The 24638-nt window shown below is 35.9% G+C and overlaps 1 protein-coding gene across 1 annotated transcript in view; it reads left to right on the top strand.

Annotated features, from left to right (window-relative positions):
- Positions 1-1740, top strand: part of Vps13 (vacuolar protein sorting 13C) — a 194788-nt gene extending 193048 nt beyond the window's left edge. Inside the window, exon 37 of the mRNA XM_089096996.1 lies at positions 1603-1740. Coding sequence (XP_088953122.1) covers positions 1603-1638 — 36 coding nt within the window. The 3' untranslated portion in view covers positions 1639-1740. The remainder of the gene's footprint in view (positions 1-1602) is intronic.
- The last annotated feature ends 22898 nt before the right edge of the window (positions 1741-24638 follow it).

Here is a 24638-nt window from a genome sequence, read left to right as displayed (position 1 = left end):
AAGTTCTAGTGCCCTTTTTAAGTGACCAAAAAAAATGGAGGGCAACTAGGCCCTCTCTCACACTCATTGTTTTCCCAAGGTCACCTGATCAAAATTCGTAGATAGCCATTTTGTTCAGCATGTTCGAAAATATTGTAAGTATGTCTTTTAGGATGACTTAATCCCCCGAAGTTCCCGGGAGGAGGGCTGAAAGTTATGAACTTTACCCAATGTTAACATATAGTATTGGTTATTGGGAAGTATACAGTACAGACGTTTTCAGGGGATATTTTTCCTGGTAGTGAGGGGGGGGGGTCGGGCAGGGACGTACGAAGGGAGGGGGGCCTCCGGGCCTCCCCCCCCGAAATCTCACGATTTTTTCATTTTCCCATAATTTTCTTATTTTTCTCACAGAATAATGGGTTTGAACGATTTGCTTCCCGCCCCCCCGACACAAATTGGCCCCCCCCCCCGAAAAAAAATCCTGCGTACGTGCCTGGGGTGGGGGGTTATGTAGGAGGATATTTCCATGAAGGAATTTTTCATGGGGGAAGGGACATTGCTATGAAGGGGACGCCGGACTTCCCAGCATTGTTTAAAAAAAGATCAGAAATTAAATATAAAAAAACAAGTTTTTCAACTGCAACAGCAGCAACATCAAAACTTTAAACAAACAAAAAATATTGCATATATGATTGGGTTCACCCCCTAGTCAATAAATCACTCTTTAAGCCAGAGTTTTTTTTAGTACTTTCATAAGAGCTATTTATTCTAATTAACGGCCTTTGTGATTAAGCGGTCATTTTTAAAGAATTGGATCAAAATTTGAACTTTCGCTTAAAGAGCAAGGTATTGACTAGGGGGCGAACCCCCTAATATACGTATTAAAAATATATGAATATAGAAGTTCGTTACGTAAGTTAATTCGTATGTTACGCATATTTATTACTAATAAAAACGTTCGTAAATAAAATGAAACGAGAAGTTTCGAGAAAGCCATTTAACCAAATAAAAGTAAATTAATATGAAAATTTTGTTTTAATTATTCATGTACTGTGAGCCAAGATCAAAACTTGCATTTATTCAAAAACGTTCAAAAATTAAATAAAAAAAAGTTTTTATAACTGAAAGTAAGGAGCGACATTAAAACTTAAAACGAACAGAAATTATTCCGTATACGAAAGGGCTTTCCCCTCCTCAACGCCTTGCTCTTTACGCTAAAGTTTTTATTGTTTTAAGAATTAAAGTTGTGAGACAGAGTCAAACTTTAGCGTAAAGAGCGAGGCGTTGAGGAGGGGAAAGCCCCTTTCGTATGCGGAATAATTTGTGTTCGTTTTAAGTTTTAATGTCGCTCCTTACTTTCAGTTAAAAAAACTTGTTTTTTTTATTTAATATACTAAATGGATGTGGCTTCGGATTTCGTCTATCGCATCTGAGGCATTGTAGCTAACACATTTTGCATGAAGACTTGCTATACTTTATCCGCCCTCCCCCCCCCCCCTAGTGTCTTTCGGCACCTCATCGGTAAAGTTTTGTCTAAAACTATCATGAATAATTTTTTCAGTTAAGCTTACTCTATTCTAATCTAGATTAATATATCTTAAGCTTATATATTTCTTTCAGTGGATTGAAGAGAAGATAAACGAAGTTATGCAGTGATCGCTTATTAAGCACTGATATACAATTTTGATGCACCGTTTTGCTTATCTTTGTTTTTATATTATTCGTTTTAAGAGTGAAAATTAAACAGCCTTCTTTTTTTGTCAGATTTACTTTACTAATAATTTCCTCAGGACTGTGGCGGAGATGTGGCTTCGGAGTTAGGCTGTCGCATATGAGGAAGAGGGTCACACATGCAACTGGCAAGGCACACAGTCTGGGCTGCTAAAAAGTCCAGAATGCTCTTAAAACTCCATTAATTTTCACATAAGATATAAGATCGCATCAGGCCTCTAGTTCGCCTTATCTTCAAAAATGTCAAATAGGTCTAACCATTTATGATCCCTACTATTCCTTTCTTTCTTTCTAAATCGTTATTATTTTTAGCGTTATCTATTTTGGCATTAATACTTCGGAGTTCTAGTGTTTTGTTTTAATAATTCTTTTAAAAAATCACATTCGTGACTCCATAACTACCTAACCGCAATGCTGCTAAAATACTAAGAATCTTATAGACTGCGCAATTGCACTGCCTGAGTATATGATCTCTACACATCCCTTTTTATTTTTTTGCAAAAGTCACTTGCTATGGAAGGGGTTGTCGTGAAAGCTCTGGATCTGGCTTATTCGATTGGAAATTGAAAGTTATAGTGCCATTTTTAAGAGTCAGATGTGAATGGAGGGCGACAAGCTTCCTTTTCCGATTGGTTCAATAACTGCTTCCAGGGATTACATGACTCCCCCCCAGCCACTGGGGCCAGGGCTGCAGCTTATTCAAGTTACTAATTTTTTACATGTAGTTTGCGCTAGGAAAGAGGAGGGGTATATTTGATGCTGGGTATCCGAAAAGGCTAACGGTATTAAATCGAAACTTTTAGGGGGTGTCGAAATAAACCAAAAGGCATTACTTTCATGATGGTTGTCAAAAGGGCGTACCTACAATACCTCATGAACGGCTCAGGGTGACAATTGAAACTTTCAGGACATATTGAAGGGGAGCTGAACTAAATCGAAAGACACTATCTGCATCCAGGTATTTAGTTGGTTAGCCTCGTTATCGTTGAGTGAACACTCACCACACCCGGTTTGCTTTCGTATTGGCCTCAGCCAGCTTAATGTCATGCCGATTCTTCATAAATGAAGTGCGGGTATGAAAACCCTACAATATTTTAAACTTTGACTCTGGCATGTGTATTGCGAATTACCTGAAAATTAGTGCGAAATAGCTAACCTATGTATTATGGTGTATGCTCAGGAGCGTAAGGAGAATTTTCTTTTGTGTTGAAGGGGTTGTTCGGAAATCTTCATGCTAAGCGACCAATAATGATACTGTTAAGTAATTGCTTAAGCAAAACATCTCGTATTGAAAATTTTTGATTATTTATGATTTCATATATTTGAGGTTCCTCTTTCCGATGTATTTCTTAGATATTAGTATCTTGATAGCTGTGTAGGATTTTAACAAAGACCATACACAAGCAAAACAATTCAAGAAAGGGACCTTTTAAAGGCAATGAACTGTTTATGTCACGAGACGCAGTGTAGCCTTTGTTATAAGTTCACACACGTAACGCTTAACTTTTTTTTTTTTTTTTTTTTTTTTTTTTTTTTTTTTTTTTTATTGAAGGAGCATGCATTTTTTTTCATGGTCAGTCAAAAAAATTTCAATTTCAATGTAATTGTTTCATTTTGAATGCTTGCGATATTTTCCAATGAGCAGTAGATTTGTCACCTCGCCAAAAATCAACAATGCTTCTGAACGGAAAGAATTGGGAATTAGGATAATTAAACAGAAAAATTACCTGTTAGAAAATCCACGATATTTCGAAATTATACTAAGTTTCATTCATTTAAAGTTTACTGGTTAGCATTTTTTTTTTTTTTAAATTAAGCAGCAAATAAAATTCAATAAAACCTTTTGAAATTTTAACGCTATTTCAAAGGAGCTTCTGTGCAAAAATTCGAATAAACAGATAGAGGATCATATAAAAAAAAAACTGTTTCTACTGATAAGAAGCTAAATTACCTAGTATTATTGCCTGTAGGTTAAAAAGTATGCATTTTTCTCAATATCCTTCAGTTTAACTAAAATCCAATATAGTTGGAGTTTTCAAAATATTTCCTAACTCAATTTTAGTCATTTATGCTTCTTGAAAACAACGACCAAAATGAGAATTTGCGGGAAGGTCAGTTAGCTAGGAGTGCAGTAGTGATAGAAATGATAGTAGAAATTTAGTATAGTAGAAATGATAGAAATGCAGTAGTGCAGAACCTTTACGAAATGATAGAAATGCAGAATCTTTACGATAGCACTGATGTCTTAATAACATTGACTTGACTTACTTAACTTATATCCCATCCGGCCTCTGTGGCTGTATTGGGACTTCTTCTCTTCTCACTAGTCGTCGAATATAGCGACGGTATTGGTTCTATCTGGTGCTTGTCGCAGGAGCTAAGGGAGGTTCTGGCCATTGAAGTTGTCCGTGCCATCTCTTGCGAGGTCGGCCACAAGGTCGTGTGGTGATTTGATGCCATTCATTGGATATGACCAAGCCAGCGGAGTTGCTGATATCTAATTCGGTCCATGGTAGTGCATGAGCAGTGTCTGCATTGGATGCTCGGTCAACGTAGGTGACCCCTTGTATGCAACGGAGGCATTTTGTTTCAAATGCGGAGATTCGATGTTCATCATCAGCTTTAATTGACCAAGTTTCAGTTGCATATATAGCAATGGGGAATATGAGAGAGTTAAAGAGTCGGACTTTCAGTGATTTTGACAGTAATTTACTGTTCCGTATTAATGATTGGCTCTTGAAGCTACTGTTTGCAGCGTTCAGTCTACACCTAATCGATCTCGAGCAATCGTCATTAGAGGTTAAAAGACCGAGGTAGACGAAAGATTCTACATTTTCAAGTTGCTCTCCCTTTATGGTTAGCTGTATGGCTTAGGGTGCAGAGTCTCTAGATACTTGGATGACCCCCGTCTGTGGTTTTAGCAAGTGATAAAGCTGCATTTAGAAACAGGTAAGGGGATATGTGCCAGCCCTGGAGAACACCTGTGACTTTTGGAACTCTTCTGTCAATCCCTCAGATGTCTGAACCTGGCTACCGAAATTTGAATGCATGTCTTTGATTTAGGCTACCATGTTTTCGAGGAATCCATAATGCAGAAGTATGTGCCAATGCCCGTTGCGCCATATTAAATCAAAGGCCTGTTTAAAGTCAATAAAAAGTAAGAACAGCTCTTTCGCAATCCCTATATATTTCTCCATCAATTGCCGGGTGGAAAATATTTGGTCTATAGTAGATCGATCTCTTCGGAAGCCTGCCTGATATTCCCCTAAGGTGAGGTCAATCAGGGATTTTAGTCAGTGAAGTAGGATTTTCGTGAGGATCTCACGAAAATTTGGCTTTGACCTGTGGCCTGTTGGCTTTCATCCAGGATCTAAGGAAGTGGCCGGTTTCCCAGATGCCTATTGTAGTTTTATGATAGATGTCTACCAGTTCTTCTGGGCCCGAATTAAGTAGCTCTGACTGGATACTATCCGGACCGAGGGCTTTGTTTGTCTTCAGAGATTGTATAGCTGCAATTTTATCTTCTCGTAATGGTGGTGGATTTGGATCTGCTGGGTACTCTGGTAGTTTAAGAGACAGTAGGATAGACAGTCCTTGTTTATTTAACAGGGTTGTTGCTGACACGCGTTCCTTTTCGACAGCTCTCGTATTTTTTTGTGCATGTAGTGGCTATTACCTTTTTTAAAGGTTTCTTCACATTCATGGCACTTGTCATTGACGCATCAGCCCCGAGCCGGTTGTATTTTTTCTCTACTAGACGTTCCAGCGTCTTTTATTCGTCCTGGCTTTGTCGGACTTGTTTGTTGGCGTGAATACGTTTTTCATCACAGATATTGATGATTTCGAGTGTAACCCTTGGTTTATCAGAGCGGGACTGTACTCCCAAGATTTCATTAGCTTCTTCATGAAACGACGGCCAAATCGAGAAGAGCTTACGTTAATGAACCTTTTTTAAACGTTAAAAGCCGAATTAACCTGTCATGACAAAACCAAAGAAATAATCCTGGATGCACATTTTACCATTTTTGTAGCGTAAACCACTGAACTTATGAATATAAAATGGTCTACAATTAGTCAGCCAAAAGTAATACACCAATCAGAATCAAATTACGCTCTTACAGACCTAAGAGTAACCCAAAGTAAATGGGATGAATAACCGTTGTACATCGGGAATAGATCTTGAAAATAACGGGTCTACGTCAACTCGTAAGCAAAGGAAGAAAAACAATCGAGATTTTACTTGTATCACACTCGAGTTGGAAGAGGAAGAAAAGCAACTTTTTCTGAATGTTTTGTACAAAATCAATTGCTTTTATTAATATTTAGAGATTTTACTCATAATGATAGGTATTCGAACTTCCACTCATGTCACCTACTATCAATAAAAAGAAATGAGTAATTGTTTCATCAGTTGATATGCTCCTTGGAATTTAAATAATTTCTTAGGCCACACTGCCTGTCCATTTACAGAATGAAAAAAAAATAAAAATATTGAGAAAACAGCTTCCTACTACTGCTAACAACCCACCGCAGCACCAAGCCGCCTGAGGCCAACACAGCTACGCACGCTCCTCCTCCATCCCAATATATTCAAAGCCTCCCACAACAGACGAGGACGACCAGCTTTCCGTTTAGCCCTAGACGGTTGGCTAAAAAGAACAATCTTTGGCAATCTGTCATCCTTCATCCGCACAACGTGCCCTAGCCACCTCAACCTTTCTTTCATTATAGCCCTAGAGAGCGGTATTGAACCGTATTTTCAGTAGAGCCTATTGTTTGAAATACGGTCGGTCAGCCGGGTACCCAGAACAATCCTTAAGCAGTTTCTTTGGAAAACATCTAGAAAATCTTCATCCGCTTTTTGGAGCACCCATGCTTCAGACCCATATTTGACCGCTGTCATCACTGTAGCTTCCAATATTCTAATCTTGGTTCGCAGACTTATCTTCCTATTCTTCCAAACTTTTTTTAACTGTGAAAAAACACCCTGAGCCTTGGCTATTCTACTTTTAAAATCTTCGATCCCACCATCTTTACTAATAATAGTACCAATGTAAGTGAAGCTGCCCACCTGATCAATGTTTTCGTTACCCAACGTCAGCTTTTCATCTTCACTTATTCCTAACCTTGATGACTTAAGTCTTCTTAGCATTAATTTTTAAACCTATTCTCGCACCTTGAACTCGCAAAACCTCTAAAAATTCATTCATTTTCCTCACACTTTCATCTAGGATGCTTAAATCATCAGCATAATCTAAGTCCAGGAGACTTTTTCCTCCCCATTTGATTCCGTGGTTTCCAATTGCCTTTCCTGTGCTCCTTAAGACAAAGTCCAGCGAAATAATCAATATAAAGGGGGATAGAATACAACCCTGCTTAACTCCTGATTTAATACAAAACCAGCTGCTAACCTCATTTCCTACCTTAACCGCAGCAGTGTTATTCACGTACATAGCACTAATCACTTCCATGTATTTGTCTGGTATACCACACAAGGATAAAACCTTTACTAAAACCTTTATATCAACATAATCGAACGCTTGCTCATAATCTATAAAATTGAGGACCAAATATGTTTGACAACTCGGGAACATCTCAATTATTAACCTAACAATAAAAATTTGGTCGACACAACCTCTAACTTTTCTAAAACCGCACTGTTCTTCTCTTAAAACTTTGTCTACGGCATCTCTCAGTCTAAAAAGTATCATATTAATAAGTAATTTACTACCTACAGAGACCAGACTAATGCCTCTATAATTACCACACTCACTTTATCATTTTTCTTATACAGTAGCTTAATTAATGTTTTCCTAAAATCGTTTGGTACTTCCCCTTTTTCAAAAATCATATTCATAATCTTCAGTAACTTATTTCTAACCTCAGAGCCACCATATTAAAGAAACTCATTTACCACCCTATCAGTCACCTGAAGCCTTATTATTTTTTAATCCTTTTAGTACTGTCGCTAATTCTTCCTCACAAAACAAATCTTTCTTCACATACAAGGTATCACAAACTTTTTCATTTCCTCTATATCTTTTTCTCTAGCTCCATCCCGTTTTATAACATTCTCAACACATTTAATCTAATTCTCTTTAATTATTTCCATATAGTTTGTCGATCTCTTGACCCTATATATATCCGAGATAATTTCAGATTAACTGCTCCCTCCTATTATACTGGCATATCAGTAAAACATCTTGCTATTATGTTATCTAGCTGCATTTTCTAGATCCTTAGCAATTTCATTCATGGCCCCTAATTCACATCCCATTTGCTCCTTTTCAAAACTTTCTCCACTATCTTTAGATTCCTCGTATTTTCGTATGATCTGTGTTTCAGATAATTCTTGCACAAGTCGCCTTTTCTTTCTAATGGATGTAAAGCCTGTTAACTAATGTTATTAGCTGCAGTTCTAGCTTTCTTCCCAAAGACACCTTCAGCAACTTTGCAATTTATTTTTCTAAAATTATTCCAACCATCTTCCACATTATCAAATTTTAAACTCTTAAGTTTAGTATTCATCTGTTCCTGTAAAGTTTCTCTCAAATTCTCATCCTGGAGTCTCCCAACACCATAACTTCCCGGGAGGTAATTATCCTTCCGAAATTTCAGCTTTAAATTACCCCTTGACACTACTAGATGGTGGTCTTTACTTTTAACATCAATAACAGCACTCCTATATACCCTAGTATCTTGTATTGATCCTGCCAGTCTCTGGTTTACAATAACATAATCAATAAGGTTTGTTGTCTTACCATCACGTGAATACCATGTTAACTTATTAGCCATTTTATGACCAAACACCATATTGATTTTAACTAGATTTATATTCCTATAGAATTACAAAAGTGCGTATCCGTTACTGTTATCGGTTCCTACACCAAGTTTACTTAGGCTAGGATACCATCTATCCCTATTTCTACAGACATGGGCGTTAAAATCTCCTAGTAAATACATCATATTTCTACTTGGGACCCTGTCTCCTGTAACTGTAAGTAAAATTCATCTGAGTCACTAGTATCTCCATCAGTCGGTTCCACAGGGGCATATACTACTTTAACTGATTAGTTTAACGGCTTCCTATTGGCCATATACCCGTTCTTTTCAATATTTACTTTTTTTTAAGCTAACATTGATCCCACAGATCATGTTCTAGTGGAGATTTCTAAGGAGATGCACCAAAGCCTGTGCCTCAAGAAGAATTTATTCACTAGACTTTGAATCCTTTGTCTTTGAGGACAGGGGTTCGTGTCCTGGTGACGCTGGTTATTTGAATTGGAACAAGGGTCAGCGACGTGACTTTGTAAGCTCAGTCAGAGTCAACTCGACTCTGAACTGGTGCTTGGAGACATCTGGGGAAGGTAAACTGGAAGGGTGTGCGAAAGCATAGGATGGCTTGGTCCCTACCCCGCATCGCACCTCCTGGCTGAAGGGCCATGAAACGGAGATCTGAACCACTTGTAGGAACTGTAAAGTCCAGTGCTGTGTTTTATACCCTTTGAGTTAAAATGCTTTTAATCTAGATATTAATTGCACTGTAAATACTTTTCGGTTAATACCGTCCTTGGGTAGCTTAATGCCATGCTGATTTTTTGTTATTTATGCATGAATACGACAGAGCTGCCGTATTGTAAACTTAAACACTGATTTTGGCGAATCAATAAATCATAGAATCTGCTCCAGGACACAGATCAAATTTGTGTCTTGGTTTGGGGTGGAAGAGTTTTTGATATTCTGTACCCTAAGTGGCCAAAAAGACTGCTAACATTAGTAAGTAATTGAATTTATGATTTTTACATTTAAGGGTCCTTAGGGACTATCATCTGGATACAAGTGTGCGAGTTTTACGAAATCAATAGAAAACTGATCATAGAAGACCAAACAGTTTAAATTAATAATATATAATAAATAAGTAATACATATATAATAATTAATAATAAATATAATATATATATTATATATTATATGTAATATATAATAAATATATATGAATAATAAATAAATAACTTTTAGCATATAACTGTCAGCACCACACAGCTCATATGATGGGAAGGCAATGTAGTCGTCGGGATTAACTAGTTACTAATTTCCCAAAACATTATTTCCGCCTTTTGTCTTTTTTTGCAGTTGAGAGTCACTATTTCCTATTATCACTCAACATGCTTCGTACTCCAATCCAACAGTCTTATTCTTGAAAAATTCAATGTTTTTCCATGTTATTTTTTAGTAGCAATGATTTTCTGTTTCCGCTAGGAACAAAAAACACTTCTGAACCAAAATAAAAGTAAAGTACGATAATTAAATTGAAGAATTAAGTAATTAAGTAATTATACCATATTTTTTTTTCAGTTCTAAGTCTTATCCATTTAACATTGTTCCATTGTTCGGAACCCAAAGTTGTTCGGAACCCATTGTTCGGAACATTTTAAATTTTATCTATTGTTCGGAACCCAAAGCAAAATTATCATTGCAACATAAAAAAAAATCATCCACCCCCAAAATAGATTAATGGCTTTGCCTTATGAAAAACCTTAAAATTGTATGCTCTGTCAGACAAAATTCAGCGTAAGGCACTTGAAGATATAAGGCGAAGATTGTGTAAAAACAGCTTTTCTAGCTCCTAAGAAACTACATTACTACTAACATATTAGTTCTGTTATATTCATTCGTTATTATTTTTATATAGTTATTTTTATTCCCGCAATTCTGAGAAATTTAGAAAATGCTGGCATTTGCTAAAGTTAGGAACATATTTGAAACACAAACAGCATTGAAATGGAGAAAAAATTCAGGATATTTTCATACTAAAGATTGAACCTATGGCAGAGCTATATGTTTAGGTACTAAGTATAGCCCTATTGGAAGTTCCACTTATGGAAGCACAATTGAAAACTACAATCTGAGAGTGCCAGACTAGGCCAAAAACCTAGTGGTATCATTCTGATTGAGACTGTCAATGTCCTTTAAACTTCTAGCTTTTTTCTGGGTGATGGAGAGATAGGTTAGCCAAAAAATCTAAAGAACATAGGACACGCGATTTATTTTCTCTCTGTGAGAGCATCTGGAAACATATTGAGATTAATACGCCTTATTGATCTATTGATGGATTTTCTACGAATTAACGGAAAGGTAGAGCAAGTTTTTTGGAGGGGGGGAATTATTTTAGAACTGAAAGCTGAATGAAAAAACTGAAAGCTCAGTCTCATACATATGGCACATCCATAGGTGTATATACTAAGTGTGACCCTATTGAGAGTTTTACTTTTTGAAGTACAATTAAGTTCTGCGATCTAGGAGGGACAGACTAGACCAAAAAACTTAAGAAGGATTATTTGTATGGCCTGTTCATCTCATGTAAAAGCCTAGATTAATAATAGTGTATACTGGGCTATTGGTGGACTATTCGCAGATTTATAAAGAGATCCAACAAATTGTGGGGTGCCGCGTATTATTTTGCAAGGGAAAGATAAATGAAAATACAAAATTCTGACTTTATGATGCCTCTGTAGGTGTAGGTCTTAAATATAATCCTGTTGAATGTTTTTGAAGCACAGTTAGATGCTGAACTCAGGGAGGGATAGACTGGACCAAAAAAGCTATTGGGATTATTCTGATTAGGTCTGTTAAGGCCATTAAAAACTCTAGATTTTCTTGGGTGAAGGAGAATTGAAAAAATCGCGAGAATGTGGGGACACGCGCTTTACTTTCCCTGTTGATATTCTTCAGAATAGTGATGAGATAGAGCAATTTTTTTTGGAAAACAGGGAGGCAAATTAAAGTGAAAGCTGAATGAAATTACAGAGTCTTGTCCTTATTACATATCTGTAGATTTAAACACTAACTATAACCCTGCTTGATTTTCCACTTTTCAAAGTGCAATTGAGCACTGATATTTGGGAGGAAAAGACTTGGCCAACCAAAGTGGAACTATTCTGATTAGATCCTCCACACTCATTCAAATGCCTAGCTATTAATGATGAAGACGGGATGGATTACCATTAAGAATAAGCGGTTTATTTTCTCATATAAACGGTTAAAGCAAGTTTTTCTTGTGTGTGTGTGTGTGTGGGGGGGGGGGGGCAGAGAAGAGAATTGCTCTGATTAGACATGTCAAGTTTATTCAGAAGCCTCTTATTTCCATAAAGAAGGAAGGAGAGGCTACTAAAAAAATAGTGAGAAAAAAAACACCTGCTTTATTTTTGTCTGTAAAAAGATTTAGAAGCAGGATAATAAATTTTTGTGCAGATTAACGAAGTAGATTCAGTATTAGGAGGGGGATAGAAAAGTTTTTTGCGAAGGACATTACCAATATCTAAGACTAAACGAGGCTGTATTATAAAAATAACCCTAGTTACAGCTACCTAGCTTGTAGAGCTGTGGGGAGCAGGTCCTACCCATGGGCATGACAAAATTACTGTGGGTTGTGGGCAGTATGTGTACCTTTCGGCTGACTATACTTTAGAGCCCAATTTTGAAAAAAAAATTCATGTAAATGACGTCACATTCAAATGCATTTAAAGAACAAAAATGATACATGATAGTTTTGCAAGATAGTGCTGCTTTATTTTTGTCTGTAAAAACATTTGAAAACAGGATAGTAAATTTTTGTGCAGATTAACGAAGAAGTAGATTCAGTGTTTGGAGGGGGATAGAAAAGCCTTTTGCCAGTGACATTACTACTATCTAAGACAAAGCGAGGTTGTATTATAAAAATAATCCTAGTTACAGCTACTTAGCTTGTAGAGCTATGTGGAGCAAGTCCTACTCATGGAGCATGACAGAATTATGGTGGGTCGTGGGCAGTATGTGTACCTTTTGGCTGACTATACTTTAGAGCCTAATTTTTGAAAAAAAAACATTTTTCATCTAAATGACGTCACATTCAAATATATTAAAGAGCAAAAATGATACATGATAGTGTTGCAAGGACTTTATAAATTGTATAAAAGTTGTTTTATTCAGAAAATATTTTTATTAGTATAAAATATTCCTAGAAAACACCCCCCCCCCCCAAAAAAACAAAACAAAAAAAAACAAGTTGGTGGCTTTTTAAGCTTTCTTCTGGTGAATTCACGTAAAATTTTGAATGAAAAAATCTAAATATTACGGAGGGGGGGGAACACTGACATTTTAGGAATGTCTAAGTGGGGCATGGCCCAGAATCGGTTGGGAGCCATCGTTATAAAGTAACACCATTTAAACAAATAAGTAGAACAACAGGGAAATTTTTATACAAGACAGTGGAACCCAACTTTAAATGAATATCTCGACCCTATATCCAAGGGCCGTCCTCAGCAAAACAGATGAAGAGAATAAAAACAATATAAAAGAAACTTACATTAAAATTCAATCATTAAAACTGAAAGGTTTTTTTTTAAGTGTTTTAAAAAAGCCCTAATATCATTACTTCAAGGAAGTTCAACCAAGAACTGTTTTTAAAATAAAACAAGTTTTAAAGTAAAACTTGGCTTTTAAAATAAAACATTGTTTTGTTCGTTTTTAGAATTAAAAGATGTAGACAATAAACCTTACACAACTATTTTCGTCTTGATCTGATGAAACTAAAAAAGTCACAAGAGATTTTGTCAAAAATGGGCATATTTATCCCATTTTTAGCGCATATTTAGCACACACTTAGGTTTTACGTCACATCCCTCTTAAGCTTTCCCTTTAAAAATCTGAAATTATATCAAACAAGGTATATTATCCTCGGTGTCTTTGAACGATATGAAATACATAGAGATTTTAAAAAATGAAGAACATTAAACGAATTTTATAATATGTAGTCAATATAATACATGCAATTTTTCTGATGCATTATTGCGAAAAACTTCTCAGATGAAGGTAAGTTATACTTTCGTTATTTTAGCTCCAACATTTTAGGAGTAATATCATTTGGCGAAAAAAGTTTACAAAAATAAATGAGCAAAAGAGTCAAGATTTGATAATTGCGAGCTAAACCTAATGCCTTCATTCATGGGCTGGAAAGTGGTCTGAAAAAGTATTTGACACTTTAATTCTTTTTGATAAAATCAAAAATTCAAGCATAAGCAGGAAAGGACTAGAAATAATAAAATAATACCTGCGTGGAGGTAATATTACTGTACATATCGATGGAAAACTATCTAATTAATATCCTTAATGATATTGGTGTCCCTCAAGGTTCAGTATTAGGTCTTCTTTTATTTTTAATTCATATTAACGACCTTCTGCGAAGTGCAGGAAAATATTAGTTTTGCCATTCTGTTTGCAGATTACCCAGCTATATCTTTTAAAGCAAGGGATTTATCTATATTGATTGGAAATTTTGATTGTAACTGTTACTTCAGTTAGTCGATGGTTTGTTTCCAATAATTTAGTACAGAATTTTGTAAAAACTTAATTTATGATTTTCAGTCGTTCAAAACCACTCCAGACATTTCTTATCAAAAGCTTCTCGTTGATAAGCATAAAATCCGTAGTGTACAATCGTGCCGTTATTTAAGTTTGATCCCCTTTTGTCATTTCAAAATTGTTTCGACCATTTTAAGGTGAGGCTTTGTCAAAATATTGGATCAATGTATAGTGTAACGAAAATATTTTACCATTTCCTGAATTAGAATAATTTACCACTCTTTAATGGTTTTTTATTTGAATTACCTGCTCAATTGTTTATCTTAATAACATGGGACGCATATAAAATCATTACAGGTACTTCGAAATAGGTATAGTTGTTCGCCCCCCCCCCCCTCTTAAAATACCAAACACATTTTAAATTTTATGTTTAAAAAACATTTCAAACAAAATACAAAATTCTTGAAACCTCAAGGAATAAATATCAGTATAGGTACATATTTAACTGACAATTCACGATCGTTTGTTTTTTGTTTTCAGTAAATTGCAAATTATATTCTGTTCTTGAGAACGGATGGGGGTTGTCAGCACTACTCATATTGATTTTTGCTTGTTTTGAATCGGTTATCTACTGTAATTTATGTTCGTTCAGGGTTTCTTTTATTTATCGATGGTGATTTGAGGTATTTTTGCGTGTGGAAGATTATTTGACTTTATTTCTGCTCATTTTTGGTTTAATAGAGATCTTTACTTTTTTTGAAAAACTTGTTTTGTGGGAAACGTTCTTTAAATCGATTTCTGTTTGTTTTTTATTGACATAGTCTTTTTCGTAAAAAACAGTATTCTATGGCTTTACGATTTTTTCTATCAGATTCCATAGTTTGGCTTGCTATTTGTATGTCGGAGAAAATTTTTCTCCAATGTTTAATCCTGACACGAATGGTATTGTTTAATTTAATTTTCTACCTACTCAAGTTCACCTGGAAAGTAAAATATAACATCATTCCCCAAAAATTCTTTCTATGCTCTTTGATAACTTAGGTACACTTATACTCAATTTGATTTATTTAAATTGTAAGAGCAGAAGTAGCAATAGTAGTCACCCCGAAAGTTTCAACTTGATACCCTCAGTCGTTTTCGATATGTTGCTGAGGTGTCGTATTGGCTACCATACACACAGTACCTTTTGATTTAGTTTTAAAGCAATATTTATTTTTAAAGCATAATGGGCCGATTAAATAATTGTGGGGGTTTACATACCTAATATCCCTAGAGACATAGTTACTGGACCGTTCAACTAAGCTGATGAAAATGACTGTCTAAAATTTTTGACTGGATGTGTTTGGAAAGTCAATAGGCTTGGGAGGAGGGGTGCTTGCCCTCCAATCTCCTTTTACTCTTAAAAATGCCACTAGAGCTTTTTGATTTGGTTCAACATCCGCCTAAATATTCTTTCAAAGCTTCGCCTTTATGCTCTTAACTTGCGTAGTAATAATAGTCGTAGTAGCATTAGTAGCATTATGCGCATAGCATCTTTGGTTTCAACACACGCTGAAAATTTAAACTTAATACCACGAACCGTTCCTAATGCATTTCCAATACGTCCTCTTAACAGCCTGTATGGGCATAGAATGTTTCGATTTAGTTCCAAAAAACTTTCAATATCTCCCAAATTTTTCGCCTTAATACCCTTAGTTTTAGTAGCAGCAGTAGTAGCCGTAGAATTAATACTAGCAGCTAGCAACCTTAGCTTTAGTGGCAGTAGTAGTAGTAGATGTAGTAATAATAATAGCAAAAGTTTTAATATGAGTAGAAATAGTAGCAACAGGATGCAAATATTTTCTTTTGGCTAGTTAAGCATATCCCACAAAAAGCCCTGTTAGTTTCAACCTCACATACCAAACTGTCCCTAAGATATTGCTGTTACTCTCTTTTGACAACCTGCATACATACGGCGTGCTATGGCTATGTTCACCCCCCCCCCCAAAAAAAAACCTTGAAAATTTCATCTTCATACTGTTGGGCATAGTTTTAATAGTAGTCATAGTAGTACAGCATGATTAAAGTATTGCCTTTACAAGTAGCTGCAACAGAAGTAGTAGTTGAAGTAGTAGTAGTAGTAGTAAATTTCTAGGAGTGGTAGCAGTAATAGCAGTGGTAACATGCAAATATTCCCTTTTTGATCATCTCCCTTATCATTTCTTTAAAGTTCCAAATTAATATACACAGATTTTTCATGAGTTACGCCCTTTTGACGATCTGTATACACATAACGTGTTTCGATTTAGTTCAATACTCCCCTCAACATTCTTTGAATGGATTACCTGAATTCCCTTCTTCTTTTCGGAAAATAAAGTTCAAACATGCATACCTTTCTCAATAACGTATACTGTATGTAAACAATAAATGGATTGCCTAACTTACAGCCCTTAACCTTAGGACTTTGGGGAGGCTGACGTCCCCAAAGACACAATTACTGGACCTTTTACCAATGTTGAACAAAATACTTCTCTTAAGATTTTGATCGGATGTATTTTGGGGAATGATTGGCTTGTGGCGGAGGGGCTGGTTGCCCTCAATTCACTTTTGATTCTTAAAAAGGGTATTAGATCTTCCAAATTCCAATCAAGTTAGTCCCACCTGATACAAAGTCAATATGACAATCTGTTGTATAAAACCTTATACGCCCTTGGAATTTATTACAACCCTTGCCCCTGGGCTCCGGAGGGTTGTGTCCACTCTGGAGGCATTGTTGTAAGCTCTTCGGACTATTGTAAGCAAAATGGCTGTCGCACAATTTTGATTAGATGCGTTTGGGGAAAAGAGGGTACCAGGGAAGGCGAGGGCTCATTCGATTTACAATCGAATGAGCCTCCTCCAAAGCTCACACAACCACCCCTTCTATAAAAAGTTTAGATACCCCTGGGGCTTAAATTACAACCCTTGCCCTGACGGCTCTGGGGGGTCTGTCATCTTCAAAGACATACTAACTGGATCTTTCAACTACGCTGAACAAAATGGCTGTCTTGAAATTTTGATTGCATGTATTTGGGGAAATACTGGGTGTACAGGGGGCTGGTTTTCCAATTAAACGAGCATCTTTCAAAGTTTCTAAGACAACTTCTATACTAAATCAATAATAATGTGGTCATGGAGAAAAATAGTAACTTCTATACTATGACATCTATACGAAGTGCCCTTGTCTAAAACCAAAGAAAAAGGGATAGCTGCCCTCCGATATGACTCTTAAAAAGGGCACTAAAACTTCTGATTACCAGTTCAATGAGCCCCCTCCGCGGTTTATACGACCACTGTTTCTAAAATAACCTTACCTACCCCAGGGCTAACTTACAATCCTTGTCCTGAGGGTTGGGAGGGGGGTTGCCATCCTTAAAGACATAATTTTTGAACCTTTCAACTACGATGAATAAAATGGATCAAAAAACTTGTTTTTTTAATTTAATTTTTGAAAGTTTTGAATTAATACAGGTCTTTATTTTGGCTCACTCTGCATTAAAACAAAATTTGCATATTCATTTTACTTTTATTTGGTTAAATGGCTTTCTCGAAAGTTGTTTAATTTTATTTAGAAACGTTTTTATTAGTAATAAATATACATAACTTACGAATTAGCTTACGTAACGAAGTTCTATATTCATATATTTTTCATACGTATATTAGGGGGTTCACCCCCAAATCAATACCTCGCTCTTTACGCTAAAGTTCGAATTTTGTTCCAATTCTTTAAAAATTACCCCTTAATCACAAAGGCCGTTAATTAGAATAAATAGCTCTTATGAAAGTAATAAAAAAACCATTGGCTTCAAGAGCGAGGTATTGACTAGGGGGTGAACCCAATCATATACGTAATAATTTCCGTTCGTTTTAAGTTTTGGTGTTGCTCCTTACTTTCAGTTGAAAAACTTGTTGTTTTTTGTATTTGATTTCTGATCATTTTTTTTTAAATAATGCTGGGAAAGCTAGCACCTTCTTCACAGCAATGTCCCTTCCCCCATGTGAACTTCCTCAATGGAAAGATCATCCCACATAAAGCCCGAACCACCCTCCCCTCCCCATTACCAGAAAAAATACCCCTGAAAACGTCTGTATACTTCCCAATAACCAATACTATATGTAAACATTGGGTAAAGTTAATAACTTTAAGCCCTCCCCCGGGGACTTTGGGGGATTAAGTTATCCTAAAAGACATATTTATTATAATTTCGACCATCCTGAACAAATTGCCTGTCTGAAAATTTTGATCGGGTGACTTTGGGAAAAAATTAGCGTGGGAGGGGGCCTAGTTACCCTCCATTTTTGTCAATTAAAAAGGGCACTATAACTTTAAATATCCGTTCGAATGAGCCCTCCTACGATATTTTAGATCACTGGGTCGATACGATCACCCCTGGAAAAAAATGAATAAACACGCATCCCTGATCTTTCTTCTGGCAAAAATACAAAATTCCACAGTTTTCCAGATAGGAGCTTGAAACCTCTACAGTAGGATTTTCTGATACGCTGAATTTGATAGTGTGATTTTCATTAAGGTTCTATAAATTTTAGGGGATGTTTCCTCCTTTTTTCAAAAGTCAGGCAAATTTTCTCAGGTAAACTTTTGATGGGTAGGACTAAACTTGATGAAACTTATATATTTGAGATCAGTATTAAAATCTGATTCCTTTGATGTATCTATTGGTACCAAAATTCCGTTTTTTTAGAGTTTCGGTTATTATTGAGCCGGATCGCTTCTTACTTGCAGCTCGTTACCACGAACTGTTTGATAGGTAAAACAAGTTTTTTACCTGAGAATAAGGAACAACTTAAACTTAAAATGAACAGAAATTATTCCGTATATAACGGGGGTGCACCCTTTTCTCCACGCTGCTCTTTACGCTATTAACTAAACAAACAAGTTTTTTTTTAACTGAAAGTAAGGAGTAACATTAAAACTTAAAACGAACAGAAATTATTCCATATGTGAAAGGGGCTGTCCCCTCCTCAACGCCTCGCTCTGTACGCTATTAAATAAAAAAAAAAAAGTTTTTTTAACTGAAAGTAAGGAACGACGGTTAAACTTAAAAAGAACAGAAAGTATTGCGTATATGAAAGGGGCTGTCCCCTCCTCAACGCCTCGCTCTTTACGGTAAAGTTTTCTATTGTTTAAAAAAAATAGATTTGTGAGAAAGTCAAACTTTAGTTTAAAGAGCGAGGCGTTGAGGAGGGGACAGCCCCTTTAATATACGGGATAATTTTTGTACGTTTTAAGTATCACGTCGTTCCTTACTTTCAGTTAAAAAAACTTGTTTTTTTTATTTAATTTTTGAACGTTTTTGAATTAATGCAGGTTTTGATTTTGGCTCACCGTACATGAATAATTAAAAACAAAATTGGATATTAATTTTAGTTTTATTTGGTTAAATGGCTTTCTCGAAACCTGTTTAATTTTATTTACGAACGTTTTTATTAAAAATAAATATACGTAACTTACGAATTAACCTACGTAACGAACCTCTATATTCTTATATTTTTAATACGTATATTAGAGGGTTCGCCCCCTAGTCAATACCTTGCTCTTTAAGCTAAAGTTCGAATTTTGTTCCAATTCTTTAAAAATGACCCCTTAATCACAAATGCCGTTAATTAGAATAAATAGCTCTTATGAAAGTACTAAATAATCTTTGGCTTAAATAGCGAGGTATTGACTAGGGGATGAACCCAATCATATACGTAATGTTTTCTGTCGTTTTAAGTTTTGATGTGACTCCTTTCTTTCAGTTAGAAAACTTGTTTTTTTTATATATATAATTTCTGATCTTTTTTTAAATAATGCTGGGAAATCCGGCGCCCCCTCCATAGCAATGTCCCTTCTCCCATGAAAACTTCCTTCATGGTAAGATCCTCCCGCTTAACCCCGCCTCACCCCCCCCCCCTACCAGAAAAAATCCCCTCTGAAAACGTCTGTATACTTCCCAATAACCAATACTATATGTTAACATTTGGTAAAGTTCATAACTTTCAGCCCTCCCCCCTGGGACTTGGGGGATTAAGTCATCCTAAAAGACATAGTTATTATATTTTTGACCATGCTCAACAAAATGGCCATCTCAAAATTTTGATCGGGTGACTTTGGGAAAAAATTAGCGTGGAAGAGGTCTTAACTGCCCTTAAACTATTATGATCACTTAAAAATAGCCCTAGGATTTTTAGTTTCCGCTCGAATGAGCTCTACCACGATATTATAGGACCACTGGGTCGATACGATCATCCCTGGGAAAAAAACAAACAAACAAACAAACAAATAAACACGCATCCGTAATCTTTCTTCTGGCAAAAAATGCAAAATTCCACATTTTTGTAGATAGGAGCTTGAAACCTCCGCAGTAGGGTTCTCTGATACGCTGAATATGGTGGTGTGATTTTCATTAAGGTTCTATAACTTTTAGAGGGTGTTTTCCCCTTTTTTCGAATATCAGCCAAATTTTCTCAGGCGCGTAACTTTTGATAAGTAAGACTAAACTTGATGAAACTTATATATTTGAAGTCAGCATTAAAATCTGATTCTTTTGATGTATCTATTGGTATCAAAAATCCGTTTTCTACAGTTTCGGTTACCATTGAGCCGGGTCGCTCCTTACTTACAGTTCGTTACCACGAACTGTTTGAAAGTTTTTTATTATTTAAAAAAATAAAGTTGTGAGACAGAGTCAAACGCTTCATACTTTCAGTTAAAAAAAACTTGTTTTTTTTTAGTTAATTTCTGAACGTTTTTGAATTAATGCAGCTTTGATTTTGGCTTACCATACACGAATAATTAAAACGAAATTGGCATATTAATTTTTCCTTTTTTTGGCTAATTGGCTTTCTCAAAATTTTGTTCTGACATAACTTACGAATTAACTTACGTAACGATTTTCTATATTCGTATGTTTTTATTACGTGTATTTAGGAGTTCGCTCCCAATTCAATACCTCGCTCTTTACGCTAAAGTTACGAATTTTGTTTAAATCACAAACCCCTGAACCACAAAGGCCGGTTAATTAGAATAGATAGCTCTTTTGAAAGTACTAAAAAATTTAGTGTAAAGAACGAGGTATTGACTAGGGGACGAACCCCCTCATATACGTAATAATATCTGTTCGTTTTATGTTTTAGTGTTGCTTCTTACTTTCAGTTGAAACAAACTTGTTTTTTGTTTGATTTCTGATCGTTTTTTAAACAATGATGGAATATCCTGCACCCCCTTCATAGAAAGGTCCCTTCTCTCAAGGAAATTTCATCCATGGAAAGGTTCTCCCCCGTAGCCCCTACTTTGACCCCGACCCCCCACTTGAAAAAAATTCCTTCTGAAAACGCCTGTATACTTCCCAATAACCAATACTAAATGTAAACAATGGGCAAAGCAGTAGAAAGGGGGGGGTTCTACTCCGAACATTACATGAGAATGAAAAAACAGAATTTTTCTCACTTGGAAAAACAGGAATTTTGTCACATTTATGGTTGTTTCTTGGATGGTTATGTGTGTTGGTCGATTTATTTGATGTTTTTCATGGATGGTTATGGATGATTTATGGTTTTTGTCAGTGAGAATTTGAATAACAGGAACTTTCTCACATTTATGTCTGTTTTTATGGTTTTTGTCAGTGAGAATGGAAAAACAGGAACTTTTTCACATTTATGGATGTCAACAGTAATTTTTGTTCATGTTTTATGTCTGTTCGTTGTCAGTGAGAATGGACATGCTCGACGCGAATGTTATGAGATGGTTTGGCTAACCTAACCTGAGAACTTGATTTACATATTCGGCGGGGCAATTATAGATTCACGAAGGGGGAATTAAGAAACATTATGGTTTCTTTGATCTTTAGGCGAACCTAGCCTGTGAACTTGATTTACATAATCGGCGGGGAAATTATTGATTCACGAAGGGGGAATTAAGAAACATTATGGTTTCTTTGATCTTTAGGCGAACCTAACCTGAGAACTTGATTTACATAATCGACGGGGAAATTATTGATTCACGAAGGGGGAATTAAGAGACATTATGGTTTCTTTGATCTTTAGGCGAACCTAACCTGAGAACTTTATTTACATAATCGGCGGGTAAATTATTGATTCACGAAGGGGGAATTAAGAAACATTATGGCTTCTTTAATCTTAGGTCTGTGGGATAAACGTTCTTTAGGTCAGAGAGAAAAATTAATATTCTATTTTTAAATAGGGCTTCATTGATCGTTAGTGTCAGGAATCATAAATGACATCACTTGTTATCTTGGAATTATGCGGGAGTCTAAAGAGATAGAAATTCTATTTTTAAATACGGCTTCACTGAGCTTTAAGTCGGAGAGATAAATTGATATTCTAACGAAACCTTAATAGTTTAGCTAGGAACATTTATGAGATGAAGAGCTTAACGTAGGAAAGGGTTTCCTAGAAATTTGAAATGAGAAAGCACAGAGATGCCAAAAAACAAAAGGAACACACAGAAATTACTTTTAGGGGATTATTTGGGCGAAACGGTTTTAGACAGCTTATGGAATTATTTCGGCGAAATAGTTAGAGACATTTTAAAAGATGATTTAAAAGATGATTTTAGAAGAGGTTTTGAGTGTGGTCGTTATAATACACAAGTTGTATTTGAACAGTGTTGTGAGGTCCCCTACCCCAACCCCAAAGGGCCCCGATCACCCTACCCCGATCCAAAGGATTCCAATCCCCATACCCCAATCCAGAAGGAACCCCCCGGTCCCCAAAGTTTCCCAGGGCTCCCAAAGGGCCCCCGGACTCCCAAAGGCCCTCACCCGGGCCCCAAAGGTCCACTGGATCCCCAAAGGCCCTCCCCCGGTCCACAAAGGTCCCCCAGGCGCCCAATGGGCCACCGGACCCCCAAAGGCCCTCCCCGGGCCCCAAAGGCCCTCCCCCAGTCCCCAAAGGTCCACAGGGCTCCCAAAGGGCCACCAAGTCCTCAAGGGCCCCCGGATCCCCAAACGCCCTCCCCGGGCCCCCAAGGCCCTCCCCCAGTCCCCAAAGGTCCACCGGGCTCCAAAAGGGCCACCCGGCCCTAAAGGGCCCCCCAGACCCCCAAAGGACCCCCGGCGCCCCAAAGGCCCCTGAGCCCCCATTTTTTAAAACTTTTTTATGGCTTTATTATATCTTTTCAGAAAAAGTTATTTTCTTAATGTCCATCCTAAACCCATTTTACAAGTTGAAGTACCCATCCTTTTCACCCACAACTTTACTAGTTAAGACAACTAGACAACTTTAATTTTAGTTAAGAATTTGATGTTTGACCTTTTAGTTTCATTTAGATTTCTTTTTTAGTCTAGTTTTATTTTTTTTTTAGTTTCTTTTATCCTTTAGTAATTTATTAATGTTTTATTTTTGTTTAGTTTTAGTTTGTATCTTATAGTTTTTTTTTTTGCTTCTTGTCGTTTCTTTGTGTGCTTTTTATATGTCTATCTTTCGGTTTGTATTTTTAATTGTTTGGAGTTTTACCTTAGAGTCGTAGCTTAGAGTTTTAGCTTGAGTTCTAGTTTAGTTTTAGGTAAGAGTTTAGAATTTAAGCTTAGAGTCTTAGCTTAGAGTTTTATTCAGAGTTCTAGTTTAGTTTAGTTTAGTTACAGTTCAGAATTCAGAGTTTTAGCTTAGAGTCATAGCTTATAATTTTACTTAAAGTTGTAGTTTGGTTAAGTTTTAGTTAAGAGTTTCGAGTTTTAGTTTAGAGTCTTAGCTCACAGTTTTTGTTAGAGTTCTAGTTTAGTTTAGTTTTAGTTGAAGTTTAGTTTAGTTACAGTTAAGAATTTAGAGTTTTAGCTTAGAGTCACAGCTTAGAGTTTTACTTAAAGTTTTAGTTTGACTAAGTTTTAGTTAACAGTTTCGAGTTTTAGCTTAGAGTCTTAGCTTAGAGTTTTTTGTTAGAGTTCTAGTTTAGTTTAATTTTAGTTAAGAGTTTGATGTTTTACCTTTGAGTTTCAGTTAGAGTTCTAGTTTAGTTTAGTTTTAGTTAAGAGTTTGGTGTTTTAACTTAGAGTCTTAGCTTATAGTTCTAGTTTATTTTAGTTTTAATTAAGAGTTTAGAGTGTTAGCTTAGAGTCTCAGCTTAGAGTTTTTGTTAGAGTTCTAGTTTATTTTAGTTTTAGTAAAGAGTTTAGTGTTTTTAGCTTAGAGTCTTAGCTTAGAGTTTATGTTGAAGTTCTAGTATAGTTTAGTTTTAGTTTAGATTTTTAAATTAGATTCTTATCTTATGGTTTTTGTTATAGTTTAATTTTAGTTTAGTTTTATTTAAGAGTTTAGAGTTTTTTTTGTTAGAGTTATAGTTTAGTTTAATTTTAGTTAAAATTTTGATTTTTTACATTTGATTTAAAGTTAGAGTTCTAGTATAGTTTAGTTTTAGTTAAGAGTTTAGAGTTTAACATAGAGTCTTAGCTTAGAGTTTTAGTTAGAGTTCTAGTTTAGTTTTAGTTTTAGTTACAGTTCAGAATTTAGAGTTTTAGCTTAGAGTCATAGCCTAGAGTTTTACTTAAAGTTATAGTTTGGTTAAGTTTTAGTTAAGAGTTTAGAGTTTTTAGCTTAGAGTTTTTATTGAA

The sequence above is a fragment of the Artemia sp. Qi Xiang Cuo genome, chromosome 11, assembly GCF_049724085.1.
Source record: "Artemia sp. Qi Xiang Cuo chromosome 11, ASM4972408v1, whole genome shotgun sequence".
Classification (NCBI taxonomy): domain Eukaryota; kingdom Metazoa; phylum Arthropoda; class Branchiopoda; order Anostraca; family Artemiidae; genus Artemia; species Artemia sp. Qi Xiang Cuo.
The sequence above is the reverse complement of the archived record's forward strand: the minus strand, read 5'-3'. Positions and strand labels throughout refer to the sequence as shown.